This window comes from Lissotriton helveticus, chromosome 1_2, assembly GCF_964261635.1.
Source record: "Lissotriton helveticus chromosome 1_2, aLisHel1.1, whole genome shotgun sequence".
Classification (NCBI taxonomy): domain Eukaryota; kingdom Metazoa; phylum Chordata; class Amphibia; order Caudata; family Salamandridae; genus Lissotriton; species Lissotriton helveticus.
The window spans coordinates 310,396,741-310,411,982 of NC_136058.1; the positions used below are offsets into that span (position 1 = coordinate 310,396,741).

A 15,242-nucleotide genomic window follows, 5' to 3' on the forward strand; every position below is an offset into this window, starting at 1 on the left:
TCAAGCATGGGAATCTATGAAAGATCCAATAATGGAGTAAGCTTTGTTGAGCCTCCACTGTGATACCTATGAGACAGATCCAGGATGAATGTCTTAGTTTTAAGCTGCAGCAATCTACAGTGGCAGTATTGAATTGGCTGGAGATTATCATGACTTCCTTTAGGATCTCAATAGAATCCTTATGTCTTTCTCGACGCACGCCATCAGTGAAATTCTGCACGAAGCCTAGAAGGACCTCTGGTCTCAGGCTGACAGGGTATGCTTGTGTAGGGTTTCAAATATTACAAATAGTAGTAGAAGTGAATGGTAGTACAATATTAAGTTCATTAGCGCCTCCACTAGATACTTTCTGGAAACTACTGATGCAGTCAATGAGGGAAATCTGTCTTGAGGTAAATTTGCCAAGGTCAGAAAATATTTTATGCTCCTTGATCATGAAGAAGAATATGAAGGTAAAGAATGTATCCTTGAAGCATGCATAGAAGAGTGATGTGAGGAATGTAATAATGTAATTGATTTAATGTTTTTCCATAACAAACACTCACGTCATCGATTTGTTTCTGGAACACAAGCAGTGCAACAAACATGGTGCAGCATTCACATGCTTAACTGACATCACCACCCAAGTGGTTCCAGTTAAGGCTTTAAAGATCCCCAGGAGGCAGCCAGGCAGGGATCTCTAAACAGGGCAGTCAGTCCACTGCCTTGGGGCTTAGGTCACAGCTTTCATTGAACTGGCGAACTAGCGGGCTGCCCACCAGGTGCTCAATGAACCTGTTACTTTGGATGAAAGTAACTCTATAGAACCTCTGTATCTCTTTCTGACCTTTAAAAACAGCGTAGTTTACTCTGCAGGGCATGTTGTAATATAACACCTTCTGGAATCCTTAAAGTAGCAGTGGTAATTTCCCAACAGTTACAGCCTCAATAGAGGAAATTTATTAAATTCAGTTCCCCTTTATTCCATTTAACATGTTCTTGTATGATTATGTTTTCAGTCGAATGTTAGCTTATGTGAATTTTTTTTAACTGGCTGTTTTTCTGAAAAATAAGGTCAAATGCTGCATAACATGGGCTACTGTATGTTTTCTTTGTTTAAATTACTTACATTGAAAGAACATTTTAAAGGTTTTATGCCCTGATCTCGAACAAGTAAGGGTTTTCTACAGATGATCCTCAAATTTGAGCAACTCAAGATAAGTAACGCTGAAATCATTTCTTCAGTTTACCCCATCTCACTGTGTTTCCCGTTTCTCTTTTAAGGCACATTATCACCAGTTTAGGTAATGCTGTCACTTGCTTACTCTGTTAACATCAATGTATTGGCTTTCAATTGTTTTTAAGTATTGTCAGAGCTGACTTGCTTTTGACTCACATTCACTGATATGTTAACATGTTTTAAAAAATATTTATAAAATTCACATGAGTGAGCTCAATAGAAGAAAAATGTAATTAGAAAGCATAAATGTGGGTGAAAAATACATACGTATTACAACAAAAGACTCAGTGGAGTGCCTTGCTGAACTTGAAAGCCATATATAAAGACTTTTTAAAAACACTCACGCTTGTGGGTTCTTCTTTTTCTTGATTACTAGTTTCTTCTTCTTTCAGGATCCCCTGCTTGTTCATGAATTCCATTCTCGCCTTCTCTGTTGTGACACGAACCTTTAACATGTGGAAAGATGTTTCTAGATCTGCTACCTTGACATGCACAGGTAGTCCATCAAATAGCATACAGTCAGACACTCCTTCCTTGAATCCAGGAGGCTGGTAGGAAGCAGGGGTAACTAAAAGAGGCAAAGACATGAGAAGCACCATCATGTTTTCTGTAATGCTAATACTCTCTCTCCAGCATTTTTTCTATTTTTATTTAGTACCGACAAGCTCTTTCTCAACACTATTCCAAGACTGCGGTCTGTGATTTAGATTTATACACTGTAGGGACATTAAGAAGGTCCAGATGTGAAGGGTTATACGGGGCATCACTTTGGAGGAGGCCTTTATTTGAGTCTTCTCACTGCCGATGCTCATGCCCTTAAACAGATCTGGGTTTAATCCATTGTTATTTTGCTCAGAAAGCCACCCCAGTTCAGACATGGCAATATGCAAATCAGTCTTAACCCTGTGCCTCATGGGAACAGTCCAGACCGAACTGCCAAGCCATGTCTTCCCTGGACCAGAATCAAGCATCCTAGAACCGGTTTCTGGCTATCAGCCGTCTTCAGCCAGGATAGCTTGACTCCAGTGGTGTAGTGAGCACGGGACCCAGGTCTGGGCATACCCTTCCCACATAGGGTGAGCAACAAAACACACAAGATGATTGACGGAATGTTGCACAATGGCAAAACATTCACCCCCAGTAACAGATCTGGGTTTAATCCATCGTTATTTTGCTCGCCAAGCCACCCCAGTTCAGAGATGGCCTTTGGAAAATCAGTCTTGACCCTGTGCCTCATGGGAACAGTCCAGACCGAACTTTTAATTGAAAGGCAAGACAATAAAAGCGGACATCCCCCCACTATTTTTGATCATCTCAGCTTCTGCCAAGCAATCCTCACCACCTTGTTAGTCCAGTGAAAACTATTTATTAACCCTTGCGCTTGTTTTTAAAGCAGACTGATCAAAAGATAAAGGGATCGTATTAAAAGTAAAAGTAAACTTTGGCAAAATTGACATCTTAATTATTTTAGAGCAGCCCAAAATAGATAAGGTAATGCTATTCCAAGAATTTAGAAGCAAACCCATTTATTTTCACTTAAGGTATAAATTTACTAGGGGCTTCTTGGTGATATCATGAGAAATTTGAATGCCAAGATAGCGAATTTGCTGTTTTGTTGAAACTGAACTTGCAGATGTATTCCAAGTCATGATCTCTATTTTTTGAGGAGTAATTAGATAGCCCGATATCCTTCCAAAGTTCATCAATAGTTTCTCCAGGCAGGGTAATATAGAATGGGAATCACTAGAAAAGATCATCAAGTCATCTGCATATAAGGCAACTTTTTTCTCCCAACCCTCCCATCTGAAAGGTGTAAATATGTTACTAACTCTAATGCTACAGGCTAAAGGCTCTATGTATAGATTAAATAATAAAGGGGATAACGGACATCCCTGCCTTGTCCCTCTTTCCAACCTGATTAACTTAGAAAGATTGCCGTTGATAATAAGTCTGGCGGTGTGCGTATTGTATATATTTTTAATTGCGCTAATAAAATATTCGCTCAACCCAAACCGTCTAGTCATATATGTTAAAAAAAGGCCAGTTCACTCGGTCAAAAGCCTTGGTTGCATCAAAGTCGAACACTGAGAGGGGACAGTTATGGGCTGTGGCTATATCAATCGCCCCAATCAAGTTGTGTGTTAACTCATAGAGCTGACGACCCCTAATGAATCCCTTTTGATCCAAATGGACCAAGGAGCTCATAACCAGATTCAATCTCCCTGCCACTATTTGTGCAAAGATTTTATAATCGCAATTTAGCAGGGAGATAGGTCGGTATGACTTGCAGTTCTTTGGGTTTTATTTGGTTTTAGAATTAAAGAAACTGCGGCTTCATCGCATGACTTGAAGATAGGGTTATTTTCTGAAAAAATACTATCAAACATTATTACCAGAACCGGAGAGATCTCTTCCACCAACGCCACATAAAATTAATTCGGAATGGCGCCTGTCCCCACAGCACTGCCTTTTTTGCGATGTTTCAGCACAGCCTTCATTTCTGCTAAGTCTATATTTCGATTCAATAGACTAGTTTGACTTTCTAATAGATAAGGGAGTGGTAATTCATTGTTAGACGGAGACCTGAAGGGTCGGCCGAGCACAGTGATCGCACAGACAGGTAACTTCCCCCCCACAGATGGACACCACACAAAGATCAGGGTAACACCTTTTATAGGCACTTCTGGTAGTAGAGTGGTACGATACAAGGCGATCAGGACACGATGATCCTCTCAATTCTAGTCTCTAGTAAGGGAAGGGGGTAGCGGGACAGTCTTGGTACCCACGGGTACGGAGGTGTAACGGTGATAGCTCACAATCCTCGAGCTCGGTGTTCGGATGGGTCAGACCGCGGCAGCGCCGGCAGGGCCCGAAGAGGTCGTAGGTGGCAACGGGCCGCGGCAGCGCCAGCAGGTCCCAACGAGGATGAAGGTTACAACGGGCCGCGGCAGCGCCAGCAGGTCCCACGAGAAGGCAGGTTGCAACGGGCCGCGGCAGCGCCAGCAGGTCCCACGAGGATGGAGGTTACTACGGGCAGCGCCAGCAGGTCCCACGAGGATGAAGGTTGCAGAGGGCCGCGGCAGCGCCAGCAGGTCCCACGAGGATGAAGGTTGCAGAGGGCCGCGGCAGCGCCAGCAGGTCCCACGAGGATGAAGGTTGCAGAGGGCCGCGGCAGCGCCAGCAGGCAGGACAATAGTTCACAAGGCAGGGCTGTGGCAGCGCCAGCAGTCCGTCAAGGATGAGTTCTTCTCGGTGTCTCTCGACTCCAGGATACAACTGCCTTCCTGTCCTGGGGCTGCCTCAGTTATAGGTCTGGCGCCCTTTGATGTCCGGACCCTCGGTCTTGGAGGTCTGGAGGTCTGGGATGAGGGAGTCCAGACACCCAGCAGGGGGGCGGAGCCAGCGCCCAAGGAGGTTGGGGGTGCTCGGCACCTGGCGGGGGAGAGCCATCAACACTTCGTACTCCCATTGACCTGCCAAGTGGGCCGTTCACCTCCTGGGTGGAGGGTGGTGCCGGGATGTCGGGGCCTGGCCAGGCCCAGGGTTGGGGTCGGGCTGAGGCCGCGCGGCCGCGTGGTGCCGTGTCCAAGATGGCGGCTGGGCCAGGCAATGGTGCTGACGGTGGCCCGGGCCCTGTCCTGCGGGGAGGGAGCGAGCCCTTCACGTGGCCTGTCCAACATGCGTCCCCCCCAGCTGAAGGCGGGGAGAGTCACCCATCTTCTTGGGGACTTTCCTCGTCGAGGCGGAAAAAGCGGGACAGGCCATCCGCGTTGGCGTGGTCTTGGCCAGGGCGATGTTCCACAGTGAAGTCCATCCCCTGCAGGGAGATGGACCATCGCAATAGTTTGGGGTTCTCCCCCCGCATCTGCATGAGCCATTGCAGGGGCCGATGGTCCGTCTGTACCCGGAAATGGGTTCCGAAGAGGTATGGCCGGAGCTTCTTGAGGGCCCATACCACCGCGAAGGCCTCTCGCTCAATGGTGCTCCAGCGCTGTTCTCGGGGCAGTAGGCGTCTGCTGATGAAGGCCACTGGTTGGTCCACTCCTTCGGGGTTCAGTTGGGAGAGGACGGCCCCAATACCATGGTCGGAGGCATCGGTCTGCACGATGAACTCGCGGCTGTAGTCGGAAGCCTGGAGCACAGGAGCGGTGCACATGGCGGCCTTCAGCGTCTCGAAGGCTGCTTGACAGTCGGGAGTCCAGTTGACTCTTTTTGGGTGGTTCTTAGACGTGAGCTCCGTGAGGGGCCCCACAATGCTGCCATAGTCCCTTACAAACCGCCGGTAGTATCCGGTGAGCCCCAGGAAGGCTCGGACCTCGGTTTGTGTCTCGGGGGGTTGCCAGGACTGAATGGCAGCCACCTTGAGTTGGAGGGGGGCCACCAGACCGCTCCCCACTTGGTGTCCGAGGTAGGTCACGGACCCCTGGCCGATTTGGCACTTGCTGGCCTTTATGGTGAGGCCGGCCTGTTGGAGGGCCTGCAGGACCTCTCTGAGGTGGTGGAGGTGATCCGCCCAGTGGCGGCTGTATACCGCGATGTCGTCCAGGTAGGCGGCGCTGAATTCTTCGAGGCCCGCCAATACCTGGTTCACCAGTCTTTGAAAAGTGGCTGGAGCGTTTTTCATGCCGAAGGGCATCACTCTGAAATGGTAGTGCCCATCCGGGGTGGAGAAAGCGGAACGTTCTTGGGCTCTGGGGGTGAGGCCGATCTGCCAGTAGCCCGCTGTCAGGTCGAAGATGCTTAGGTAGCGGGCTGCCCCCATGCGGTCGACTAGTTCATCTGCTCGGGGGATAGGGTGAGCGTCGGTTAGGGTGACCGCGTTCAGACCCCGATAGTCAATGCAGAACCGGAGTTCAGGGGTGGTGCCCGCGGCCGCGGCCTTGGGGACCAGGACGACCGGGCTGGCCCAGGGACTGTCCGAAGGTTCGATGACTCCGAGGGCGAGCATCTTGGAGACTTCTTCTTGGATGCATGTACGTACCCGATCCGGTACTCGGTACGGCCGGTGTCGAACAGGAGGACTGTCCCCCGTGTCCACGTCGTGCAGGCACCAGGAGGTGACTCCGGGTGCGAGAGAGAACAGGTTTGCAAACGGCAGCAGGAGGGCCCGGCAATCTTGACGCTGCTCTGGGGTCAGGGCCTCAGAGAGTCGGACCCCGTCCACCGAACCATCTCTTTCCCGGGTCCTCAGTAGGTCAGGGAGGGGCTCGGAGTCTCCTTCCGCGCCACTGTCGGTAGCCATCAGCAGGCTGAGCTCTGAGCGCACGAAGTGGGGTTTGAGTCGGTTGGCGTGGAGGACCCGGAGGGGGTTCCGGGGGGACTCCAGGTCGATGAGATAGGTGACGGGGCTCCTGCGCTCGATCACCTTGAAGGGCCCCGTCCATTTGTCCTGCAAGGCACATGGTTCGATGGGGGACATCACCCATACCTGCTGACCCGGTTCAAACTCGATGGAGGAGGCATGTTGGTCGTACCACTTCTTCATGTCCTCTTGACTGGCCTCCAGATTGGCTTTAGCGATCTCCCTGAATTTCCGGGTCTGATTACGGAGGGTCAGGAGGTATTTGTAGACGTCCGGAGGGGTCTTTAGGGGGGCCATCTCCCATTCCTCCTTCACTAGGCTGAGAGGCCCGCGAACGGGGTGTCCGTACAGGAGTTCGAAGGGGCTGAAGCCGAGGGACTTCTGGGGGACTTCTCGGTAGGCGAAGAGGAGGCACGGTAGTAGCACGTCCCACTGGCGGCGTAGGGGTTCTTCCAGCCCCATGATCATCCCCTTGAGGGTGCGGTTGAACCGCTCGACCAGTCCGTTCCCCTGGGGGTGATAGGGGGTGGTGAATCGGTAAGTGACTCCGCACTGCTGCCAGAGGGATTTCATATACTTTGAAATAAAGTTCGTACCCCTGTCGCTGACGACTTCCCGGGGGAAGCCCACTCGAGAGAAGATCCCCATCAAGGCTCGACCCACTACTGGGGCTGTTATCGTACGAAGGGGGACCGCCTCAGGATAGCGGGTAGCGTGATCCACCAGGACCAGGATGAAGCGATGTCCCTGCGCTGTTCGGGGGTCCAGGGGCCCCACAATGTCTATTCCCACCCTTTCGAACGGGGTGGTCACCACGGGGAATGGTTGTAGGGGTGCCTTGAGTTTGCGGCCGCTCTTCCCACTGGCCTGGCAGGTCGGGCAGGACCGGCAATGGTTGGATACGTCATTTCTCATTTTGGGCCAAAAAAAGTGAGTCACCAGGCGGTGGTAGGTCTTGTCTTGGCCCAGGTGCCCGGCCAGGGGGACATCATGGGCTAGGTTCAACAGGAAGTCTCTGAAGTGGAGGGGCACCACCAGCACTCGCCCGGCCCCCAGTTCTGCGATTTTCTGTTCGCTGTACAAGAGATCATTGTCCCAATAAACCCAGTGGGCCCCGGTGGTGTCTCCTTGGCTCTGGGCGAGCGCTTGCTGTCGCAATCCCTCGAGGGAGGGGCAGGTCTTTTGCTCCTGCCGGAATTGTTCCTGGGTGGGCCCCCCTTCTTGACGCCACTGAGCCAGGTCGGGAAGCTCGGGGGGCTGTGTGGACCCCTCTGGGGTGGGGTCAGGGTGGTCGGTCTGGAGGAAGTCTTCTTCTGGAGTGATCGAGGGCGGAGGTGCTGCCCATTCTGGTTCTTCTGGTCTAGGGATGGTGCGGGTGGCCATGGACCGGGTGGTTACGCACGCCCAGTCCGGGAGACCCAACATCCCCAGATGCTCTCTTCTTTCCACAGCGGCCCACGGGGAGCTCTCGAGATCGTTCCCCAGGAGGCAGTCTACGGGGGCATCGTCACGGACAGTTACTTTCAGCATGCCGGACACTCCTCCCCATTCGAAGGGGACGCAGGCCATCCGACACAGGCTCTCTGAGTTATCTGCCGATCGGACGGGGCAAAGTACGTTTGGTAGGATTTGTTCCGGGGTTACCAGGTGACAGCGGACGGCCGTCACACTGGCCCCGGTGTCACGCAGGGCCTCGGCCTTGCGCCCATTGATGCTCACCCATTGGCTGTACTTCCGAGTGTTGGCGGGCAGGGGAGTCCGCGGGACCATGTCTCTTCCTCCTAGGCACGCCAGGGTCATGGCGGCGGGTTCCCACTCGAACTGCTCCGACTCATAGGTCTCCGTGTCTTCGGAGACTTGTTCTTCTCCCAGGGCGGCGGCCGCCATTTGGCGGGGCCCGGGGGCCTGGTTCTTCGGGCAGGTCGGGTCACTGGCATAGTGGCCGACTCGCTGGCATCGATGACACGTCACGTTAGCTCGGAACCCCGGGCGCATCGGGGGGTTTCCCCGGCCTGCTGGGGCCGGGGTGGCGTTAGTGGGTGCGGCCGGGACGGCGTCTCTGCCCCGGCCCGGGCCTCCTCCTCCTCCTCGGGGACGATGGTGACCTTGGTTGGTTCTGTTCTGCTCATTCGGCCCACTCCGGGCCACTCGGGTGCTCTCCCACCGGTCAGCCTCGGTGGCGAGCTGCCGGGGTTCAGTCAATTTACTGTCGAGGAGGTGCTGCCTGAGCTCGACAAAGCAGTTGTTGGAGAGGTGCTCCCACACAATGAGATTGAAGAGTTGTTCGTAAGTGGTTACGTTGTTACCCTTGATCCACCCCTCGAAGGCTCGGCTGAAATAGTTCACGTATTCCAACCACGTCGTACCTGGGATCCGGGTGCAGTTGCGGAACCTCTGGCGGTACATTTCGGGTGTAAGTCCATATCGACTGAGGAGGGCGGCCTTCATGTGGTCATAGGACGTCATTTGATGGTCCGGAAGTTGCAGCAGGGCATCACGACCCTCGTTGACGAATCTCCCCCATAGACCGGCTCCCCAGTCACTTCGAGCGACTCGGTGGGCGGTCATGGCAATCTCATAGGCCTTGAACCACTGCTGTATGTCGTCGTTCCGGTGATATTCTCGGACCACATCCTTGGGGATGTGGACCTTCTGCTCGGTAGGACCCGGGGAGTGCGGTTGCTCGGGCACCCCTAGGTTTTTGTTCAGTTTGCGTATTTCTATCTCCGCTAGTTTGCACTCGTGCTCGTATGCCAGTCTTTTTTCTTCGAGGTCTCTCTGTCTCTGTTTTTCCTCTCGCTCTTCTCTGAGCCGTAAGTGTTCTAAGTTTATTTTTTGTTCCGCCAGTTTCAATTCTCCGTCTAATCTGAGTCGTGCCAAGTCTAACTCGTGTAATCTATTTTTTTCCCGCTCTTGGATCTCTTCATGGGAGGGGCCTGTTCTCCGTTCCTCCGTCCGGGTGGTGTTGACTTCCGGGGCTGCGGGGTCCCGGGGGGTTGCGGTATTTGTCTCTGTCCAGGCCTCTAGGGCGTTTTTGAAGTCTTCTTTTGTGCTTAGCCCGGTGGTAGCAATGCCTAAGTCCATGCAAAATTGTTTGAGCTCTCGGTGGTTGTATTCTTCCAGCTTTTCCATCTGGAACTTCTCCGCCGATCCGCTCTCTTTGGTCGTCATTGTGGTTTTAGTCGTAGGGTGAGTTACTGTCTGTACGGTACGCGTTGGTTCGGATCGCGCCGCTAGCCACCAATGTTAGACGGAGACCTGAAGGGTCGGCCGAGCACAGTGATCGCACAGACAGGTAACTTCCCCCCCACAGATGGACACCACACAAAGATCAGGGTAACACCTTTTATAGGCACTTCTGGTAGTAGAGTGGTACGATACAAGGCGATCAGGACACGATGATCCTCTCAATTCTAGTCTCTAGTAAGGGAAGGGGGTAGCGGGACAGTCTTGGTACCCACGGGTACGGAGGTGTAACGGTGATAGCTCACAATCCTCGAGCTCGGTGTTCGGATGGGTCAGACCGCGGCAGCGCCGGCAGGGCCCGAAGAGGTCGTAGGTGGCAACGGGCCGCGGCAGCGCCAGCATGTCCCAACGAGGATGAAGGTTACAACGGGCCGCGGCAGCGCCAGCAGGTCCCACGAGAAGGCAGGTTGCAACGGGCCGCGGCAGCGCCAGCAGGTCCCACGAGGATGGAGGTTACTACGGGCCGCGGCAGCGCCAGCAGGTCCCACGAGGATGGAGGTTACTACGGGCCGCGGCAGCGCCAGCAGGTCCCACGAGGATGAAGGTTGCAGAGGGCCGCGGCAGCGCCAGCAGGTCCCACGAGGATGAAGGTTGCAGAGGGCCGCGGCAGCGCCAGCAGGTCCCACGAGGATGAAGGTTGCAGAGGGCCGCGTCAGCGCCAGCAGGCAGGACAATAGTTCACAAGGCAGGGCTGTGGCAGCGCCAGCAGTCCGTCAAGGATGAGTTCTTCTCGGTGTCTCTCGACTCCAGGATACAACTGCCTTCCTGTCCTGGGGCTGCCTCAGTTATAGGTCTGGCGCCCTTTGATGTCCGGACCCTCGCTCTTGGAGGTCGGGAGGTCTGGGATGAGGGAGTCCAGACACCCAGCAGGGGGGCGGAGCCAGCGCCCAAGGAGGTTGGGGGTGCTCGGCACCTGGCGGGGGAGAGCCATCGACACTTCGTACTCCCATTGACCTGCCAAGTGGGCCGTTCACCTCCTGGGTGGAGGGTGGTGCCGGGATGTCGGGGCCTGGCCAGGCCCAGGGTTGGGGTCGGGCTGAGGCCGCGCGGCCGCGTGGTGCCGTGTCCAAGATGGCGGCTGGGCCGGGCAATGGTGCTGACGGTGGCCCGGGCCCTGTCCTGCGGGGAGGGAGCGAGCCCTTCACGTGGCCTGTCCAACATTCATCAATATAATTCTTAATTTGCGAATCTGAGACTACTAGATCTTCTGTATACAAATCCTAGAAAAACCCCTCAAATGCGTCATCTATTTCTAATTTGTCTGAAGAGGTCTCACCTGATTCTAATGTTACCTCTTTTAATTAGATTATTAGTTTGATCTACCTGGGAATCCCAAGCAAGATGTTTCCCACATCCCTTCCCACACTCATAGTTGGCTAATTTACTAACCTCTCATTTTTTCCTAATTAGATCATCCAGGTGGTCTTTTATTTACTGTTTCTTAGCCATTAAATCCTTAGTTTGCTCAAAATCCAATTGATTTTCCTGACGGGATTAATTCTCAGCTCTTACTCTACGAATATATTCCTCCAATTTCGGAACGACCTTCCTAGCCTCATTATGGGCCATATTATCAAGAAAGGGCAATACATTATCGCCGCTTTTATCGGCAGGAAACTGCCGCTAAAGCGGCGATATTGGGCTTGATAATATGCCCTTGAGAATTCCCATAGAAGCCCAGGTTAACACCAGAACCTGGGCTTCTATGGGAATTCACAAGGGCATATTATCAAGCCCATTATCGCCGCTTTAGCGGCAGTTTCCTGCCGATAAAAGCGACGATAATGTATCACCCTTTCTCGATAATATGGCCCTATGTTTCTTAGCTGCCAAGTTTATCACCACCCTTCTAATACAAGCTTTATATGCATCTGATGTGTTTCTATTGAGGCAGACTTTAAATTAATATCGAAGTAAATTTGTGCTTCTTCCTCCAACTGTGCTATTATTAGGGGATCGAGGAGTAACGTTCTGTAAAAAGTCCATCTCCTCCTAACCTCACATTTGGGCAATTGGAGGACTAATACAACAGCAAAATGATCCGAAAGGTGTTCCGGGACGTGTCTAATTAATATAGTGTGTTCCAGCAATCTTAAATCAATCAGGAAGAATTCAAAACGGGAAGAGTGTCCGTACTTTTTATTATGGAATGTGTAATCTGACGGTGCACCCAGGCCATTTGATTTTTCTCTCCAGATGTCTATCAGTCCTAGTTCCTTCATCAACACCTTTATAAACGCGCCCATTTTGAAAAGGCTACTTCCCCCGTTAGACTTACCTAATGCTGGATTGAAAAGAATATTACAATCTCCCCCCATTGTTATAGGATAATTAGATTGAATCAAGTGGTTATACATTGTGTTTAAAGGGGTTTCATAGTCTTTATTAGGCCCGTAATAGCCAACTATAGTGTACAACTACTTTTGGATTTTAACATCACAGATAATCCAACTCCCTTTAGCATCTGCCTTAACTTCACCTAACATTACTCTAGCTGTCTGTTTAAAAATGAATGCGGCAAGATTGCGTTGTGTGACAGGAAAAATCAATCCATCTCTGTTTATTGCAGATGACTTCCCATTCCTCACATGTTAGATGAGTTTTTTGCAGAATAATGATTTCAAACTCTGATTGACGCAGGTATTGGAAGATTCTTCTCTGCCTAGTTGGTACTCTTAAACCATTAATATTCCATGTTAAAAATTTGGTTGCGATTAAAGAAGGAGTGGCCACAGAATGCAATGGTGACAGATCCGCCCACTTTTATTTGTGGAATCTCGTCTATTTGTCAAATGAGGACTTTTTTTCCTTCTTCCTTAGTTTGCTCCCCATTCCTTCCGGATGACATATATAGACATTATATTACAACCCAAAAATAAACTTCAGCCCTGGGTCTTGATTTGCTCTATAAAGTTACCCACCTCCTTCGGGTCTCTAAAGTTAGTCATTTCATTGTTTCACATTACTTTTAACAAAGCAGGAAATCGTAGTTGTGCTGTGGCCCCTAAAGATCTTTAATTCCGGTATGAACTTCCCAAATTCCCATTGTCTGTCTTGGGTAATTCTAGACAAATCTGACCCGATTTGGAAGGACCAGGCACCCTTGGTATAGGAGCTAGCCTTAAGTGCCTCAGATAAAATCCGCTCTTTCAGAGGAAATATTTTAAAGTTTACCAAAATTCTTCTAGGTGTTGTTCTGTTGGTGTTTTTTTTGTGAAGGGATCTCTGTGGATTCTCTCAACGTCTGCCTCCAGATCTAATGAGTCAATGAAGGGGATAAACTCTTTTAATAGCCCTATGAAAAAACTTTTTATATTATCACCCTCCAAACCTTCAGGGACATTTAGGACCTTTATATTGTTACGTCTGCTATTATTTTCTAATGCTTCAATTTTTTCCATCAGGGATTTTTCGCTGCTTCTTTAACAATAGAATTTCAGAGCGACTTGTCTCAACTTCCTTATTTAAAGCCTCCACAGATACTTCTAACAAGCAGATCCTTTCCGTGATAGCGGAGACTTTCATCTCCAACACCTCACAGCTATCTTGGATTTTAGCCTGATTCTTTTCTGAGATAGCAAATTTACTTTTAATCTCCAGGGTAAGATGCCCTAGCATCCTCATCACTTCCGATTGACCAGCACTTTGTGGTTCAGGAGGATTATCCAATCTAAGCTCAGAAGATGACTGCTTAGGGGTCTGAGACACATCTTCAGGACCAGTGACCTGGTCTTCAAGCTCTACACTTACGACTTGGAATACGTTTGATGTTGAAAAATTCAAGTTGGTTTCATGTACAGTCACGATACTTCCCACTTCTCTTTCTCCTGTGTTTGCCATTCTAGGATGAGCAATTTCCTCAGTAAAAGGTAATGATTGCCTTTCTAGCCGGGGTATATTTGCCCGACAATTTTGTTGCTCTAGCGGTTGCACCTTAAAAAAGGATATAAGCGAAGGGGTTATTTTCAATTAAGTGGTCTCTTTCCGCAACCGGATAGGTGGAGATATAGAAGAAGAACAAGATTAATCAGAAACAAGAGAAAGTTTACTCCCTGTCTTCTTACCCGTTTTTTACACAACCGCTTTTCCAGTCCTGAGATCAGGCAATATGCCAGCCCCAAATATTTTATTTCTTAATGTGTATCGACTGGGGGGGGGATCTCCTCCCTCCCCTTCTAGTGGAGCGGCAAATATAGTAGTTTGCTCTGGTAAAATCGTGGACTGCGATACAATACCAGAGTTAATAGTAGATTCAGTGGACTCAGTTATAGTATTAGAATTAGCAACTGCTATGTGAGAAATATCCACCGGTCTGTGTGCGACACCGGACCCCACTTGTTTGCTTTTACCTCTGCATGTTCCCCTCTTCCGAGGGGTATGCTGTGCCGGGGACGGGTCGCCAATAGAAGCACTTTTCAGACGTCTAGGGCTCATGTGAGAGAATAATGGAGAGAAAGTGGTAACTGCTCACTAAAATAAAGTAGTAGAAATCGTATTGTCAGCTCCTTTCAATGGGAAGTTAGGCAGAGTTTCTTTAGAGAAGGCAGCACAATAGATCCTTCCCGAGGTCCCCCGAAAAGGGATCCTAGCGGCTGCTCGCCTCTTAGCGGCGATGTTAAAGGCAGCTTCATACTGTTGACCCTCAGCGCCGCGCGGGGACAGTCCAGAACCTCCCCAAGCCAAACTGGCTTGTATTATTACCACTTTATTAGATTCCTCACTCAACTGCCTGCACCTCAGCCAGAATGTCCAACTGAAAAAGAGTGAGCCCAGGGTGAACCCAGGTGGATCTAAAAAAGTAATACAATAATATAGTAGCCGCTTATCCTTGCTAATCACTCATCATTAGATCCGCTGGCGTGGCCGCAGTGGAGATTAATTAGCAATGTGAGTCTATTCCTGAGAGCAAAAAAAAAAAACACGCCAGATTTTTGTTAGCAGGTGTGTTTTGCATGGTAGTTTGAGATGAGGACGGATAGACCGGGGAAGGAGGTCTGTGAACCATCATTGACGTGGCCATTCCGGGGCTATGAGAATCATCTTGGCCTGTGAGAGCTTGATGAGAACTGTCGGAATCAGGGTAATCGGAGGAAAGTCGTAGAGAAATTTGCCTGACCAGTTGATCCATAGGGCATCCCACAGGGTTCCCGGTTGGTAGAACCTGGAGGCGAAGTTTTGGCATTTGCTGTTTTCTGCGGTGGCTAATAAATCGACCTCCGGAGGACCCAGCTTTTGAATATGTCTCGTATCACATCGACGTTTAGGACCTACTCGTGATTTTCCTGAAAGAGTCTGCTTAGTGAGTTGCCCTGAGCATTTTGAACACCCGGGGGATGGGTTACTTTTATTGTCGGATTTCTGGCTAAAAGCCACTTTCATATTGTCTTGGCTTCCCAAGACAATGGTCTGGATCTCGAGCCTCCGTGCATGTTGCGGTAGAACATTGTTGTTGTGTTGTTCGTCTGTATAAGCAGG

The 15,242-nt window shown here is 50.5% G+C and overlaps 1 protein-coding gene across 1 annotated transcript in view; it reads right to left on the minus strand.

Annotated features, from left to right (window-relative positions):
- Positions 1-15,242, minus strand: part of LOC144802321 (HORMA domain-containing protein 1-like) — a 1,664,778-nt gene that overhangs the window by 357,004 nt on the left and 1,292,532 nt on the right. Inside the window, exon 11 of the mRNA XM_078671804.1 lies at positions 1,564-1,787. Coding sequence (XP_078527930.1) covers positions 1,564-1,787 — 224 coding nt within the window. The remainder of the gene's footprint in view (positions 1-1,563; positions 1,788-15,242) is intronic.